Source organism: Ischnura elegans, chromosome 9 (genome assembly GCF_921293095.1).
Source record: "Ischnura elegans chromosome 9, ioIscEleg1.1, whole genome shotgun sequence".
Lineage (NCBI taxonomy): Eukaryota > Metazoa > Arthropoda > Insecta > Odonata > Coenagrionidae > Ischnura > Ischnura elegans.
This window is the reverse complement of record NC_060254.1, coordinates 80101424-80120176: the sequence shown is the minus strand read 5'-3', so window position 1 is coordinate 80120176 and position 18753 is coordinate 80101424. Positions and strand designations below refer to the sequence as shown.

General features: G+C 36.5%; 1 protein-coding gene across 6 annotated transcripts in view; it reads right to left on the bottom strand.

The window, feature by feature from the left end:
* The window catches only part of LOC124164834 (AP-1 complex subunit gamma-1), a 92205-nt gene that overhangs the window by 7370 nt on the left and 66082 nt on the right, over positions 1 to 18753 (bottom strand). For 5 of the 6 annotated variants that reach the window (XM_046542036.1, XM_046542033.1, XM_046542037.1 and 2 more), the window contains 6 exons: positions 18488 to 18505; positions 12550 to 12645; positions 11143 to 11322; positions 10168 to 10314; positions 9780 to 9998; positions 8343 to 8624 (listed from right to left, as the gene is read on the bottom strand). In XM_046542036.1, coding sequence (XP_046397992.1) covers positions 8343 to 8624; positions 9780 to 9998; positions 10168 to 10314; positions 11143 to 11322; positions 12550 to 12645; positions 18488 to 18505 — 942 coding nt within the window. The remainder of the gene's footprint in view (positions 1 to 8342; positions 8625 to 9779; positions 9999 to 10167; positions 10315 to 11142; positions 11323 to 12549; positions 12646 to 18487; positions 18506 to 18753) is intronic. The other variant, XM_046542035.1, reaches the window with a different exon arrangement.

Below are 18753 nucleotides of genomic sequence, written 5' to 3'. Positions count from 1 at the left end.
GAAGGGGATAGAGGGGTGGAAGGGGCAGCGCTTCTCATTGGCTAGTTTCTATTTTCCACCCAGCCGCCGTCAGTTCGGAAAAATGGTATAGGGAGCAAAATTTCACTAATGCATCACGAAGGCTTCACACCCTATGGACCCGGGTTAATGGCAGAGGCAGAAAGTTTTCAGAGATGGCTCTATCCCTGCTTGAGAGTAGTGTGGACGGAACTTCCAGTGCAACACACTGTCCAGCAGATGGGACATTAAGCCCTGGTTAAGCCTATCGTTACAACCTGGCTAATTCAAACACAGGGTTTCTATACTCCCTCTCTTACCTCATGGCGCAAATGACCCCAGCTGTCAGTTTTCTCCCTCTAAATACCATGCCATAGATAATATGGAGCACCTGGCAGTGGCGTAATTATGGTTGGGGGATGAGGGGATGGATCCCACTCCAAAGCCTCAGAGAAATTTAAAAAAAATTTAAACAAGTCTAGCTTTGATAAACAGCAACTGCATCTACTTAAAGTTATTTTATGTGCCAAAATGATGTAGAACATATTTACAGGCATGCCATTTTTTTTAATTTTACGGGAATCCCCATTGCCTCCGAGGGGTGGGGGGTGAAGCCGCCCCCCCCCCGGTACTACCGTCACCCCCAAAGCATATTCCTAGTTACGCCACTGGTACCCCGGATATTCCGTGACTAAGTTCACTTTTCCGGTGCTTAGAAAACTTTTAAGTGAGCATTTGAAATAATCACGCAACTGCTGTCAGTGATGAATGGACAAAAATAGATTAAGAGCCCGGAAAAATCTCCCCTCTCAATAATGTTTACGCACTAAAAAAGAATTTTCCCATGACATTTTAGTAATAATAGATTGAATCTACCGGGTATAGCTTCTCTGCCGGCATTCTTCCGCGAATTCAGCGCCGGGAACTTCGACTCACAAGCCGTGTGACTCATCTTCACGTAATATTTTGCTTCCCCATATCTGAAAACAACACCAGACTGTTTTTGTACTTCGATATAATGCTTATAAGTCATTCCTGAGTAGAAAGGAACTGCCTTATCTCTCGCGTTTTGAATTTGGCTTTAATGATTACGTTACTACTGACGACGCGAGTTATTCTCCGAGGGCTTTCGTACTAACTCTCGTTCAGTTACAAAATAAACGCTTGCCACCAGGCAGTCAAGGTCAAACTATATTTCATTTAAACCCGCAGATACAAGTTGGGTCAGTTTTGATCTGCGCGCCGCGTAAGCAACTTTCCTCCGGCTCAATTCGTCCCGCGGATGAGGGATTAGCCCGCGGAATGAGTCCACGCATGCTGTTTTCGCCATCGTGTTGAATCACCAACGGCTTACGTCCATACTACAAATTCGATAATCTTTTTTGGATGACCTTGGAAGCCAAAATTTTGATATGCGAGGATTTTTAACGGCTCATTTAGGTGTTATTTCGCTGGGCGACGGGAAGCATAACCTTGGAAAATTCTACACAATCCTCCGTTAGAGATAGATATTCCGGATTAACGATCATCTACTGCAGTTAAAATTAATATCTAACAAACAGCATCGCTCATAATTAAAACTTATTATTCTTCATTGACATATCTATGTAATGAGCGCATACTACCCCCGCTCCTGTGACTAAAATCGGCGCGCCTACCGCTATCTTCTCGTAGATCAGTTCTCTGACAAGTCGTACAAGTGAGGTATTTTATCACATTGGACTGGAAAAATACGTTTCATAACCGAGGTCGTCGTATAGGTGAAGAGTTTCATAACTGAGGTTGGAAATACATGGGTTCATATGGGGTTATTCACCGGACCAAAAAAAATCGGCGTATAAGTGAGGTCATCGTATAACTGAGGGTCGTATAACCGAGGTTCTACTGTATAAGCAAATAAATCGTGATTTTAAAAATGTGAAAAAAGTACTTTCGTAGGATTTTCTCGTATAATTACTTTAAGTGGCCACAAATTTTCCATTTATATTTTTGGTAGTGATTTTTTTCTTAAAGTAACTGCATATTATCGTAAGATTCTTACATTTCAGTTTCATGAGGTAACAGTATTGATGGGAGCTCATTTCCATTATCTAAGAGAATGGCGTTCAAAATAACCTAGGAGGAAAGGGTGAACAAACGCTAATCATCTGTGTTTAATTCAAAATTAAGAGTATCCATAACAGAGAGAACATCATTGCAAAAAGCAAATCGTTTTTTGGGGAATAAACCAAATTAAATTCGTCATGGCGAGAGCGGGACATCAAAAGTTTTGTATTTGGATCCAACATTATTCAACCCTTAAATCGTGATCCTAAGATTTCACCCTGCTTTTTGTATAAATATAAATCGTGCACTAGATCATTTTAATCCGCTTACGTTATGAAATGAGGTCCAGCAGATTTACTAGGCCCAAAATTTGGGTCCTTCGAGTCTCCGAATCCTTCATTATCACGCTCTTGATTACTTTCTGAATCTTTGTAAGATTAACATACCCCATTGGTTTCGGCTAGAGATGTGCGAATAGTATCCGCGAATACTCGAATACCTCGAATATTAGAAAGTATTCGATATTCGAGGTTTCGAATAGTTATGCGAAAAGTACCGCCTCGAATACCTCGAATACTTTGAATTACGCGTCATCCACTGTCGCACGCACGTCGTTGGTAGTTGACTCGGAAAAATGTAGAGAACTGTAGTCATTTAATGCTCGCAGCGCCGTTTTACGCAAGTTGATGAATTACATCAAATTCGTGGATTTTAGCGGTGAAAAGAGTTCGACGAGGGGAACCGAAAATGGTCGGGTGAAAAAATCCGAAAATCCCCCATTCCCCCCACCAGGAGAACCTCAGTGCCGTGGGATAGCAACCTTAGGGCATTTCCCACGATCCGCTATCCCCCTCCATTCAGCACTCGCCTCACCCACTCTGACGCTTTCCTCTTCTCCGAAATCAAACAAAAGGTCCCAGCTCGCGCAGGGATCGCATTACGAAGACCCCTGCTTCGAAAAAAATATCGAGTTACGAGAACAATAAAAACGTGTTTCACGCCCTCCCCCCTTTTCTCACCCACTGACCTTTTTCTGGCTACCTGCTTCGAAGTTCCCCATTTCTGGAAGTCAACTGCTGTGTGAGTACCGTGGGATACTTACATAAGCTCATTTCCCAAGATCCGGTATCCCTCTCCATTCAGCACTAGCCCCCCCCTCTGAGGCTTTCCTCTTCTTCGAGATAAAAAAAATGTCACAGCTCGCGCCGGGATCATATTACGAAGACCTTAGCTTCGAAAAAATACCAAGTTACCCGAGAACAATAGAAACGTGTTTCGGGCCCTCCCTTTTCTCCCCCACTGACCTTTTTTTTCCTATCAGCTTCCAAGTTCCCCATTTCTGTGGAGGTCAACCGCTGCATGAGTCATCTATTAGCACAAAAGGTGTCTAAGAATGACTTTCGTCAATTGATGTTACACCTTTATTGAATTGAAATATTAGTAATGTGCGCGTAATTTCAAAAAGAATAAGACCAAACACGACGTATTTTTGAGTTTATTTAAGCATTTTACGCAAAGAAATAAATGTCAAAATACGACGGAGACTTAGCATTCTGGCAAAACTCGATATGAGCAGCAGAGCTTCTCGGAAGTTGATGCGGTATTTTTTTCTGAAAGCATATATCAAGTTACAATTAATGAGTGGTGCTATAAATCTTTATTGTTACAGTCCCAGACAAAGGGATATTTTCTCAGAATATTTGGTTTCTCCCTGATAGCAATTCCAATTCATCTTCTTATCTCGTGAGAACTCCCAAAGATGGACTGAAAATAATTCAAGAAAATCCGGTGGAATAGAGCTTGTATTTTGCAAAATGCCTCAGATTGTCAGCTAGCACTTGGCAGCAGGAGTGGGGGTAAAGCGATGTTAGTTGAATTAATGATATGCCCAATTGTTTCCATAAAATTAAAATATTCATTAATCAGCTAAATTCCTGTTCGAATCATTTAAAGGAAATCAAAATTACTCCCCAAAATCTTGTGTTGCCTGCTGCATAGGCAACCGAGTCAAACATTCCAGCATTCATCATTTAGTATTCGAGGTATTTGAAATTCGAGGTATTCGAAATTCGAGGTATTCGAAATTCGAGGTATTCGAAATTCGAGGTATTCGAAATTCGAGGTATTCGAATATTCGAGCAATGATTTAATATTCGAATTCGATATTCGAATTCGAGAAATCTGCTATTCGACCCATCTCTAGTTTCGGCACTTGTAAATTTTCGGAGTGAGGGAACGGTAGTATCCCTGATTCAAAGTTGTCTGGATATTTTACTGTGTGTTTTGACTTCGTTGTAATTCCTTTCATTTTCGAAATTATAATATGATCTGTCAATTCATGGGGACGGCAAATTCCTCATAACATTTTCCCTTAGTCCAACCAGTAAGAAGCTCTACATTTGTGCCACATAACACATGGGGAGCCCATCCTTTATCTTGGCCACCCAACAGGCAGTCAAAATAAAGCTTATAACAATGTCTGAAAAAGGGAGTAATTTTTCGCCTTTGAGCCTTAAAAGTAATTTCACCGTATTCATAACAAAAGTCATCAGGATGGTTCACGCACTATCTAGGCCTGATTAAAGCTAGCCACTTATCAGCGATTACATTGTAACATGCTGTAATTTCCTGCGATCATCGAAATTCTCCATCTTCTACTATCTTCAGAGAAAGCAAACGTCTTCACGCTCCTACAGCTGGTCACATGATGATGTGAAGTGGCAGCAGCATTGCTTTGAACAACACGATAGGATAGTACAATTTTAAACATATTTTGACAGAATAGGAAGGCATGACATCGTAGGACAACATGTTTTTTCAGGAAAGTTTTATTTTTACTTTCTCATGCTATCACGATACATAAATGAATTAATTTACTACTTTCGTAAAAGAAAAAAAAAACAAACATTAAGCTGTCCTAAATAAACTAGATCTGATAAAAAGAATCTATCCCAGATTCTGAATCAGCGCGAAAAATACTCTAAGATCACTCAACAAGGTCTCTAGAACAAAATCTATGTTGGCCAGTGATACCTAAACAATTATCACTTTAAAAGGTTTTGGTGCGTCAATTGCGACTGAAAATTTCCTCAATGATATGCACATGATTGCTACAAATTTAATTGACGACACATAATTTTTCGAGGTAAATTACATAAATCGTACCTATAACAAAATTAACATTTTATTTTTTCCTATCCAGTGGCAAAAAATTATTTTCCGCTGTTTGATACCTCACTTTTTTCAATTTATTTGAAAACAAATTTTTAAAAATTAAGACAAAGCATGACACTTTGCTGCCAAATTACTTTTGAAAATATTTAACGGTAAAATAAAATATCTTAATTAATGCGGTAAAAAATGAAGAACGAAAAATATACTCCGATGAATTCACTCTTCACTTGGGACATTATCTCTCGTTTTATTAAATTCGAAATCTCAGCAGGACCTCGATGTATCATATGTCAACATCAACTCCTCCGGCTGTACACCTAGGTCCTAATCGGTCACCTCTCATGTGGAGGTCCTCTCCGATTTTTCAATGCCTCATTAACCTTCCAGTTTCATTTCTCCGAGTAGTACACGGTACTCCAATTTTTATTCATCCTTATGTTTCTATCCTATGTTTCCATCCTATGTTTCCGCTACTGTTAAGCCTGCCTCAAACAAGCTGACCCTCTTTCGCCTGCCAAAGTATCTTCAAAGTAATCTTCAATCAAGATAGGAAAATATCTTTCTTGATCGAAAGGAAAACGCGTTCTGGCAATGTGCACGGCAGTCCTTCCGGAAAAGCTAAAACTTCTTCAAAACCAACTGCATTCAAATACGTGGCCCATCGAATATTCACGTTGGCTGTCTTGTTTACGTTAAGAGAAAGCTTGCTATGGCCCGTTGTGATTTTTGCCGCTTCGTTGAGATAGGCAAAGGAAAATTCAGAGGAGCGTTCCCAATGTGCGCACATGATGCCGTCAAATGCGTCTCTATTCTACGGAGTTCATCGCCAGTCATGCTTTGGGTTGCGGGACACTCAGTAGTTGGTCGCATATTTGGACGACGAAGACAGGAAATGGTTTACCTTGTTTGAATTTCCCTCACTGACCAAAGAATAGCAACCTCCTGGAAAGGAAACCCACTAACCCGCGGAGCGATAGTGGCGGCACAAACTTTGTCGGGATACTTTTTTCCCCCATAGTACACCTACTGCCCAATTAACACTTGTAAGATTTTACGTGCAAAGAGCAACATTGATTGAAACAACACAATTCATGTCATCAAGTTCCATGAATTCTAATGCTATGGAGCTTAATTCTCTCAGAGACGTCACTTTCACAAAGTATAAATTTCATTAATTCTCTTATGAATATACAGTAGAACCTGTTTAGTACGTTTCTGAAGGGACCACAAAAAATGAACGTACTAACCAGGAAAACGTACTAACGAGGAAAGTAAATAATAGCAGTCGGGGTTATTGCACTCTGTGGAAAAGACGTCATAATTACAATTACTATCGGTAGTTCTCGTAGGATCGCCTTCCTGAACTCTTTTCACCTTTAAAATAAAGAAAATGGGCGCTACATTGAAAAACAATACCATGTGAATAAAAATCGCAATTTTTCATAGTTTTCCCGAAGACGACTCCATGATTACGGCGTCTATCTCCCGTGATTTATCCTATATGTATTTACAGAACGAGGACGAGTGAAGCCCAGACAAGCGAAGACAAGTCATTTTTCTTTTTCACAGCGTACTCAGATAATATAAAAACAACCTGGAGTAAGTCAACTGGTTCTTTAAGCATCATAAAAATTGGGCAAAATTATATTGACTTTAAAATTACGGCAACAGCCGTAGGCTTCGCTTCTGGAATATCATATCGATTGTAAAATTGATCGATATATCGACTGATGACACGCAAGATTATTAGATTACGACGTAATTACAAGAAAATTTTATATTAAACAGTTGAAATTTACTTTCAAAATTTGTCTTATGTCGTCTGGTTTCGTTCCGAGATCAAGTACATATTTGTAAGCTAAGCTTCGCGTGGAGATCCAGAGAATCGTCTGCTCCCGCAAAAGTAGTCAAGTAAATACGCACGACGTCGAGTTTATGGAGCAGTACTGCTTTAGATAATGTGGGAATTGTCTAAGACCGTTAAGACTCATATCTTCATCATGATAACTCGTGCATTAGCAACAATTGCCCACTCACGAACTTTATGCGCAGCAGTGGGCACTCCCAAGCGCTCCAAAGGCAACAGAAGGTGAGGAGCTCGGGGTGAGGAAAATTGGGGCTTCTTATTGGCTGTAGTTTTTCATAGTCATACATTCCCGAAAAATGGCCGCATTTTATTATTCAGCACGTCACAAGAATTCAGAAATGCCTTTGGATAAATTACGGTCGAAGAAAGAGATGTGGAATGAATGGAAGAATGTTAATTAATAATAATAAATTAAATCTTGAATTCAGAGGTTTGCGACCTTTGAGAAGATACTAGAGAACGAATTGCGGGTTGCATCGCCGCAAGGAATTGCGCGTACTAACCAGGAAAGCGCATTTTTTTCAAACGTACTAACCAAATACTTTTACCTGTATTTTGTTCGGGTGGTACTGGGACCGAGAGAAATCGCCGTACTAAGGAGGAAAACGTACTAAGGAGGAACGTACTAACCAAGTTCCACTGTATTAAAAGTTAGTTCAAATCTCTCCACGAATGATTTAATGTCATTTATGAACTATTCAATTTGTCAGAAATTTAGACTATAAATATGAATATATAATAATATTTATGGACCTACAGGCTCTGCCTTGATCCATTTGTAGATACACAATACATATTTAATACATTAAGCACTGAGCACGTCAATTGACGTGCTTTGCCGGTCAGGCGGGGGTTGAATGTGTTAACACATGCTATCGTCTTCCCATAAATAGGAACTTAAAGTTACATAATCCAAGAGTTTCTCCAAAGCCTTTGAAGAATATTAAATTGTAGAAAAAAGATATTGAAGCGCAGATAAAACAATAAATCACTCATAACACCATCAGTACTATGCAAAAACTTATAAAAAAAAAAAATAAGTAGCAGAACAAATTACATGATTGATGCAAAGGCCACATGGGGAAAATGATCGCCAAATTACCAAGAGCATTAATATGGAATGATCGTGTGTTAAACTTGAATAGGGTCTTAAAATATAAATAGCACTTATGGAGTGAGTCTAAGTAAAGTGGAAATGAACTTGATATCATATCCCTCTTTTGTATGACAACTGACATATTCATGAAGTTATACATACCTTACCAACACCTCCAGGAGTAACCTCCTCCCCTGAATCTCCGTCGTGCTCATCAGGAGTTCTAACAAGGAGATCACCATACTCTCCCATAGCCCACAGAGCCACCTGGGCTAAGGGCTGCTTATCAGATGCAAGAGACCCATCTCTAAGAGGCTCATCTGAATTACCCAATGAAAGTGCTAACCACAACCGACGAACCATCCATGCCTGGTCCACCGTCCCACTGGCACCAATTAACTGGATTGTACATGCCACTACTTCATCACTGACATAGTTTCCGGCCTGTAGGAGTTAGAATGCAATAAGAAGGATGATTTTTTAAATGTAAGCGTTAAAGCGGGGATGGGAATTAGATAATTCCCTGAAATTGCCCGGTTTTTTGATACAAGTTTATCATTTCAAGTCAAAATTTTAAGAGAATATTTTGTGTAACTTGGAATATCAAATTTAAGGACTACAACAGTGTAACTTAAAGCCTTAAATTAAGAGAGAAAATAACATTCCCCAAAATTCTTAGATTTGAATGTCTTAATGCAAATCAGGAACAAGGTTATACTAAAGCTAGACTTGGCTTATAAAAGCGTTGATAAAAAGGAATCAAAAACTTAATAAAACTGAAGGAATCACTCATTTTCTAAGAGTAATCATCAAGGGTGGATAAGGAAGGAAAAGAGACAAAATTTCATTTTCCAGAAAGTACAAAAACATTGATCTCATGGTTAAGAAAGGATTGATTTTTAAAATGTGACAATGAAAGGGAAATTTGACTTCATAACTTGCCAATGAAGTAAATTACTTTAGCCACCGACTTACAGACTGTGGCCAATAAGAAAAAAATCCACTTATTTAGATTAAGGATTGGAACTATGTTCAGTGATAACAAGAATGCAAAATGCAACAACAGGCACAACTCAGCAATAACCAAAAAGAGAAAAAAATGCTGATTTATACATTGAAACACCAAAAATTTCATCCAATTAAAATTTTCCCTCGGATTCCTCTGATATTTTCTGGGAAAATTAAATTCCCAACAATTTCACCATCTTTCCAGTATTCCTGTGTGCTGTACAACCTATTTTAAATTGAAACCAGCATTGAAATTCTTAAAATTTTTGGATTCTACCCTAACTTTTCACTCTCAAGTGATGAGAGAATTTCCAGCCATATAATCTACTGGAAATTTGTCCAGGTTCACCACCATCTGTCTGACCTAGTGATAACCCTGAAAAGAATCCTTTGATATCCATGAAGAAATTTCCTTTCAAATCTTTGAACTCAAATTATCATATTTTTTATAGCAAAAACCTCACGTATAAATGTTGAACCATTTCATTCTACTTAGCTTTTAAAATTTTGATTATTTACATCTGTTAAATAGCTTCAAGCCTACAAAGAAAAATCCATTAAAATCATGGGTGGAAGAATAGTGATACTCACTGCACAAAGAACCTTCAAGTGGGTGTCCAAATGCCACCGCCTTGTGGGAGCATAGCGCTCTGCTGCCACAACGATAGATGATGCAGCTGTAGCTTTGAACTCAGGATCTGCTCTCTCTAAGAAGGTAACTAATTCCCTAACCATGGCACAAACATTTGAAGCATTTACCAATGCAAAGCTTAAATCCAAGGCACGCCGCCTGATAGACACATCTGGATCCTGGTGAAAGAAATTTTATTTTATCAATATGACATGGCTTTCAAAAACTTAAGTACAAGTGCATTATTTTTTTACCAATGACTTTACAATTCACTCAGCATGACAGTCACAGTAATGGGGTGAGGTCATTAACTAACATTAACTTATATCAATTATTTTGGTTACTTACTTTTAAACAGTCCAATATCGTACTCCTGTGACGTTGAACAGCACTTGTATCCACATGTACAGTTTTCAAAAGTGTGTTCAAGGCAACATATCTTATGTTTTTGTCAGTGTTAAGAAGGAAGCGACCCAATATGTTAACTCCTAAAACCTAATTAAGGAAAAGAAAAAAGCTTGAAACATACTAAAAAGTAAGATTTTACAACTATTGGTTAACCAACAAATAACTAAATCTAAGTGAAACATGGGATTATATACCATAAAAATGCACAATTACAAAACGTTAGCATTTAATAAATTGGATATTTTTACACATACAGGATAGATTTCATTTATCAATGAGATAAATCACACTCAGCAGTAATTAAATTTACAGTCATGAACACTTGCTATTATGCACTGAATTGTTGAGGCCTTTACTTTTTAGAATTCCATATTTAATGTTTGGAAGGAAATTTCTTAGCTTTTCTACAAAAACACACACTTTATTGCCAACTAGTTTCGATTACACTGTACCATTTTCAAGACTAGTGACTAGTCTTTCACTAGTCTTGAAAATGGTACAGTGTAACCGAAACTAGTCGGCAATAAAGTGTGTGTTTTTGTAGAAAAGCTAAGAAATTTCCTTCCAAACATTAAACTTGCTATTATGCTTGACAATAAGATCGAAATGAAGTTACTCTTAGAAAGAAAGTTTTAGTGTCCATGATTCATGCAAACATTACACCAATAAGGCAACACAGAAAAGATAACCAAAGCTAAATAAAATAATGTAAATCTTGAGCAGCAATTCCAATTTAAAAATTTAAGGAAATGAAAAATATTGGCTGGCTAAATAATATGATAAACACACAAGCCAATATATTTTATTTCCATTATAAGCAAAAATAATCACAAGAACCAGAGGATTTACTAGGGTACCACCTCTCATTAAATGGCCCCAAAATGCAACAACACTCACACACTTATCAGAACTCACCCTCAATCCACTTTCAGATCGTATCTCCATAATGGAAAGCACTGTCTCGTACAAGATTGTATTCCCAACGTTTTTGGCGGTTTCTGTGTTTGTAGCCACCTGAGCCAGGATATCATTCATAGCTTCAGATGCATCACCATCTCCCCGGCCCAAAAGCCTAAGCAATCGCAGGATTCTCACCTGAAAGAATGAGTCACAATATAAGTAAACACATTCTAGGATGGATATTTGCAGGAGCTACAATGAATTAACCATAGAATTGCATGGCTCAGTGACACAAGTTCAGCAAAAAATGATTTGGAAAGGTAATATTTTAATAAAACAACACTACTGCACTACTCACTACAACAAAAAAATTAGATGAGAACTGAAGAAACCAATTCATTATCCATTGATCTCTAGATATTGAACTAATAAACTTATCAGCTACTAAAAAAATGGGTACTTTAGAGAAAAAATTAAGTACACAAAATACTATGGAACTGAAGAATTTTTAAGGCAAATGATCCAACGTGGAAATAAATTCTCTATCATATGCCTTTTGTGGCATTGTCTTTGAATGCTTCGTTTGGAAAATAGAGCTCCTCAAACTCCGGTGTCTTGCTTTTTTTTTACAGACTCTAGGTTACCTTACATCATACATACTTAAGAAATACAGTTATAATACATGCATTCATAATATGCATCGGGACTAAGGAAGGAAAAACTCTTTCATCACATTTATTTCATTCTATTGCAACTTTGTTCCAAAAACATTCTTCTATCATAGACATAAAGAAATATTGACTTTAGCAGACAGTGAAGCATGCACTAGTTTCAGATACTCTTAAATATTCTGAAGAAATTCAAGAAAGTTAGCCAGGCTAAACTGTCATAGCTACATCCATTTCAGAATACCATTAGGCCTGGACAATATTCTTTGCAAGGACTAGAACAATCTCGGTCCCAGCCATTTTATAATTGCCCATATCCTGCTTCATCTACGAAACTCAAATTTTCATCTTAATAAGCACACTGAAGAATTGAATTACTATCTGATATATGAGGCCTAGACACTTGAGGGGATTTACTAGCATCCTTGAATATTCGAAAAAAAAAAGAAAACAGAAATCTCTCCATCAGAGGACACTGAAAATAATCCAGGTGGATAGGACTAAACTCTACATTAAATTAGTCCCAGTAATAAATATCAAATTGAAACTTTAAATATTAATTAATTACAGTACATAAAATGTTAACTTGAAAGACAATTGCTTCTCAGGACGTAATTTTTGAAAAATTGGTAACCTCAGAATTATTAAGAAAGATTAATTAAAAATATTACTCAAAAAATGCAAATAATTGTAAGAATATAAAAATAGGGAGTTAATGTACATATTAAAAAGTTGAACAATAAATCATACCAACCTGCAAGAATGGATCACTCACTCCAGACACATCATGTTCAGGAGAATATCCTGCCAGAATGAGATTCTTCAGGATTCGAACAAGATTTGGCACAATCTGTACAATGAAAAACAGTGGTGCATAGATGTAAATAAAAGAATCGATATTGGAAATGTATAAATAAAAACTTTAAATGCACTGAGGACAGTTCATTCTGTTTTACACTAAAAACTGCAACTTTAACTCCAAGTTTAATAATTACCTGACTTTAATAGATTTAATAATTAATTAAAAATACAAAGAAAGCTTAATGATTTAGGTATCAAAATAGCCATAATGATTTTCCACAGAATCAAAATATTAATGGTGAGACTTTCTTGTAACAAGTCATTTGTGAATAACACGGTGCAACATTTCTGCTCTAAGCCATGAAATAGGTAATCATTGATAGAATTTAAAAACATACATGGGTAGTTTATAACTAAAATTAACACAGAAATTATTAAATACATCATACAAAAGAGATAAAATTCACAGATAGGAATGAGCATATGTTCCCTCAACTATAGTAGCTATGCATTTCTCAAGGTTACCATCTGTCATGCAATTATTTAAGTAGTAAAATACAATGCATGCTAAATGGATGATTGCCACCAGAAAATAATCCAGGGATAAGCCTATTACCCACACCAGCTAAGCATGGGATATTGATTTTTTAAACTACATAATTACTACACTAAACATGAGATTTTAAAAAATTTAAGATGCACAGCAATCACCACAATCACAAATTTTATAAATACACCACCTTTAACATCCATACCATGAAGAACCTAAGTTTATAATAAGAATATTTGAGTACAAATTGTTCACTTAATGACAAGTTTGAAGAACCTTTCTTGAGCGTAAATTAAAGCCATGGCTCCAAACCTAATGGAGTGATAACAAGCAATTCATTTTAAGTGTTTGAGCCTCAATACCTCATCCCTTCTGTAACTCCATGGAAATAAAACAACCACGTGACAATTAGTGCTACCATTATGACTAGGGATGGGTCTGTTTGGATCTTCCATTCTTGGTTCTACCAGCTCTTGAGATCGGAACCAGAAAATATCCAATAGAACTCGTAAAAAAAACAATTGGTGAGAAAACCAGTTTGAATCCCATTTACTTTTTAAAAGTAAACGTTTTACGATAGAACCAAGAATTGGATTACTTAGTTGCACTTTTCCAGTTAAATGTTACGTAAAAAAAGTTCCAGCAAATGAATCCTGATCACACGAAAAAGGACCAATGGATTCATACTATACATATGAATTTTAACAGAGATGATGACTTCTTTATTTTGTATTGTTGTGGTGAAAGTTAGCCTCTATATTTTACATTGAAAAATAAAATTCTTCCAAGCTTGGAGAGTTCAAATCAAATTCATTTTGCAATAAGCAGTGAAAAATAGTCAGCTACTTTGAAAGAAAAAGAAAGAACCGGAGTGTAAAGATCAAATGTGCCCATTATATGCTGTCCACAATTTAGGAAAATCAAAGGATCCAATCCTTAAAGGAAGATGTCCAAGGGAGAGGACGGCCAATGAGGAGGAGCTTAACAGGAAATAGTGCAGAGTAATAATCATAGCCTGCAAGTGTAGGACACTGCATAGAAAAAAAGAAAAGCTCGTTCTAAAAATGCTTCTGAATGGACTAAATGTGCCAATTTTGCATAGTTGAACACAAATGTTGCCTCAGAGTGCAAGCTAACTTGAGGGAGAATGGATGGGAAAGGAAGGGGAAGGTGTGAATGACTGATCAGAGGATAAATTCACTTCCTTCTGAGGCTGTACCGAACACGACTTCAAATCATTCAATGTAAAGTTTGAAACAAAGTATTTCATATTACACTATTCCTAATACAGTTTTTTGCTTCAAATAGATCTATATCAATCAGGACTCATATTTAAAACAGAGAATTACTTGTCAATCTAGAAATTGGGATAGACTCCTGAAATTTGCAATGAATATATTTTCAAATTTTTCCGTTTATTTTTTTATCCTATTGCATTTCCAGAAAAAGGTTTGCAAGGAACTTTTCATCACGAGATACGGTGAATGCAAATAATGCTTTAGGTACCAAGAATAATACGCTAATTTCAGTTAGCTGATTGGTGAACAAGTCTTGGAGCCAACAATTTAAAAACAAAAAAAGATTCAGTCAGGATCAATGAGCTTTTAGAACTAAAGCTGAGTCAGTTGAAATAGTGAACTCTTGGAGCTTCCATAAATTTCCCCATTCAAAACAATTCCTCATATACAACCACTCTGCTGATAGCAAGCATTTCTTTCAGTATGTCCTAAGTTCATCAAGTGAAGCAAGGGATTAAATTTATCGATACCTTCATGCAAATACAAGTGTCACATGGTAAGCAAAATGTCAGAGGACACCTTAATACCCTGCATCACAAGGTAGGTTATAAAAAAACTTTAAAGAGCAGTAAAAATAATCATCAATCAAACCAAGCCAAATAGGTACGGAGGAAGAAATGCAGTAGAAAATGAGAAAATAAAAATAATGAGACAAAGCATAAGATATATAGCAATATACATACATCCTAGACACTAGAAATCATTCAATACAACAAAAGTTTATTCATCAGACATGCAAGAGCCTACTGGGGATCTGGTTCAGAAATTTCTTCAAACTTGGCTATGAAAAATCTACACAGGGAGTGCCAACACAAACTAATACTACACAAGCACTTCAAAATTTCATCCAAGACTAGTAAAAAAATGTCTTCCGATTACGGCCTAGCAAAACAATATTCAAACTCGGTAAAAATTGGTCAGCCAGTAATGAGTCGTTATCTATGCAGTCTATTTGAAAAAGAAACTGGTGGAGAATCTACACTCAAGCAAAGTAGTCATAAACCTGAGCCCGAGAGCAGCTACACTCTGAGTTTTGCCACTCATGCTCAGCTGCCAAAATTTTGCCATGCTTTTGTAGCTGTAGTGCTGTAAAGATATCACCCCGGATTTTAACTAAGTTCGTGTCTTTGATATTGGCACACATGGGCACATGAGTATGTCAGGGGATTGTGAAAAAAAGAAATCAGTGGTAATCTCTAAGACAGTATGTATGGGTAAAATTACAAAGTACTCATTATAACTATCCAACAATGGCTAAAAATTCAACCTTGCCTAATCACTAGCAAGGTTAATGTGTCAAACAATTGTATACATTACATTTAATATATCTGTAAATCTATTCCAAAATACACTACGTACTATACAACCAATCTATTGGTCCAAAAAAATTCATACATCCTTGAATTCTGGCATTTCCTGCAGAGTAAATTTATGAACAATGCAAAGTAATGAATAAATCTGTTCGCTCCTGATGTTTGAATGCATATATACTTAGCAATACAGCCCATTTTTATCGAATTTGCACAGCCAAAACTGATCATAGTTTGTTTCCAGAAGAAATTTTTGGATATCATGAACAAACACACAATCTGATGGCAAAATGAAAATACCGTATTTCTCCGAATATAGTCCCCCCTAATTTTGAGGCTTCAGTTTTGGGAAAAATTAAAAAAATGTGTTTGAATATAGTCCCCCCTTATACTTTTACCGCAGGCATTTTTGGTAAAAAAGGGGTGGCTATATTCAGACGTATACGGTATGTATGATGTACTATGGTATGGTATACTAAGTAGTAAATAAAATTAATTCTCAGAGTATTCCATTATACTACTAAAGAAATTTCATATGAAAATTATTGCATAATGGCTAGCCATGAGGAAAAAAACAAACAGCTGCCAAATGCCCTCATACCTGGCAGCTCACAGCAAACTAAGGGTGAGTAAGCGGTTGAGCCCAGTTGAACTTATTTGATTTGGGTCTATGAGGGTAAACATTCAATTTTGCTGGTAACAGAGAGTATACTACCTACTTTGTAGGGCTACACTTCAGTTTTCCATGATGATGGAGTGGGAATGTTCAGAAGAATATAATGTAGCAGATCTGATTGAAGTGAGGGGAAAAACATAAAATTAAGGCTGCTGTGATGATGATCTGTATGTTCTAATTCATCTGCTTGTTTATTCATTCAAGAATTGATGCGAATACTACCCAATGTGTTCCTAGTAACATCAAGAATGTGATACGACTTTCCAAATAATTAATACCTTTCAGTAACAATCAAGGCCGGATCCAGGATTTTGCTCTGGGGAGGGGAGGCACAAGGGTACCCCATAATACACAAAACAAAAGAACGTAATGATAATGGGAGTGTATAAAAAAAATCTTGCCTATTTTTTTAGGGTTTGGGGGGCACGTGCCGCCATGCCCCCCCAAAATCCACCAATGGTAACAACAATACAAAATGTATAAATAACTAGTTACATACTTACTCCACTCACTCTACTCTAGATTCAATCCAATGGCAGAAAATGCCGATAATTGCACCCATAAATATTTCCTATCCTATTTTATTTATACAAAAATGCATGAACTAGCAGTGCAGCTGTAATCTTTATGCTCAATAAAAATATTAAACACTTAGAGAACAGTTTGCACTGTATGAAAATATGAACAATTCTTGTACCCACTTCAAGAACTGCTAAGTTAAGAGGGAATAGACAGCAAAAAAAGCTTGAGCCATAGAAATCTCTGACAGAATACTAATTATCACCAACAGATGAATGACGAGCAAACTATTTTGCCCAAAAAAGAAAAACCATGGTGGCAATTACTATTACTAGTGTCGGTACCATTCTCTTAATAGAATATTTACAGAGAATTATTAGATTTCTAAACCAAAATTTTCTATCATAAATACAAAGACTGCCATGCATAGGTGCATAAGTATAAAAAAATGCATAGCTTCAACTTTTATTAATTTCTTGAATAATTTGGCAATTATCACAAACTAATCCTCCAATGTTAAAACCAGTTAAACTAATTGAAATCCTTTATGCAATGACTTCAACTTCCTCATTGCGATCTTCACCACAAAATAGCATTTTCATATTGAAGTTCCAATTGTTGATCTATGGTTTTATTTCTAACTTTATCGAAAATATCAAATAATAGAAGATGGAACTATTTCAGATTTTCAAGAAGCATGGAGCAAAACGACTTGAATCGATTCATAATATCTCATGTTAATCATGCAAAAATGCTTGCAACGCGCACAATCATAATTTTCCAACGAATAACTGCCGAAACATAACTCCTGAATCAAATTACGGATGACTAAAAGTAATATGCAAAAGCATGAATACCAAAATGAAAGTACTAAAGAATGGACAGATTTTTCTGAGAAATTCATCTCCGAGACGGAATCTATTCCAAGTGGCAAGCAAAACTACTTTTAAAAACCTTCACACTTCTAAATAAATGCAATATTCTCAGAAAAAAATTCAACTGAAGACTTTCAAGGGTATCATAAAAAACAGCATTATGTTCCATAGAGAAACTAATGCACAAAATATTGGCATTGGAAAAGATACACAAGAGAATTGGGGAGAAAAACATTAGCAAGCCATTTATTTCCACAAATGCCCACAAAAATGTAACATATATTACAGACATCTCCTGCACAGGTATTAGTTTCATTAGGAAATCCACCTCCATATTTGTAAAACATCATGGAAAGCAGTGACTGTTGTAAATGGTAAAAATTAGGAAAAAGTGGGCTGCCTCAACACATCATTGCATGCACACCTACACCCAAGAAAAGAAAGTTTAATAAAACAAAAAAAGACATACAAAAATGAGAGAAAGATATAAATGTAATCATAACTAAGATTGGGAGTAAAATTTAGAAGACTCCAAAGAGAACAAGGCTTTCGGTAAATGAACGGGAACGGTAATTAAATGAGAGAAAGTGAGAAGCATAAACAAAAGATCATTTCCAAGTTGAAGCAGAAGTATAGAGAAATAATCTGAGATGAGTGGTTTACCTCACGATGGCCAGGATCCTGATTGGCAGTTGAGGTAAGGCAGAAGGTAGCATTTTGTGGAATAGGTATGGGTTGAGTAGTTCATGGAACGATGTTTCATGAGGCCCAGATGGAGATATTTGGTTAGGGTAGGGTCGGAATGGAAAAACAAAGAAACAAGACATTAGACCTACCTAAGAAGAGCATAGTTAGCAATGAGGTATTTAGGGCAATACACTGAGACCTAATGGTAAAATAAACCATTTATAATGATTAAAATTCCAAAA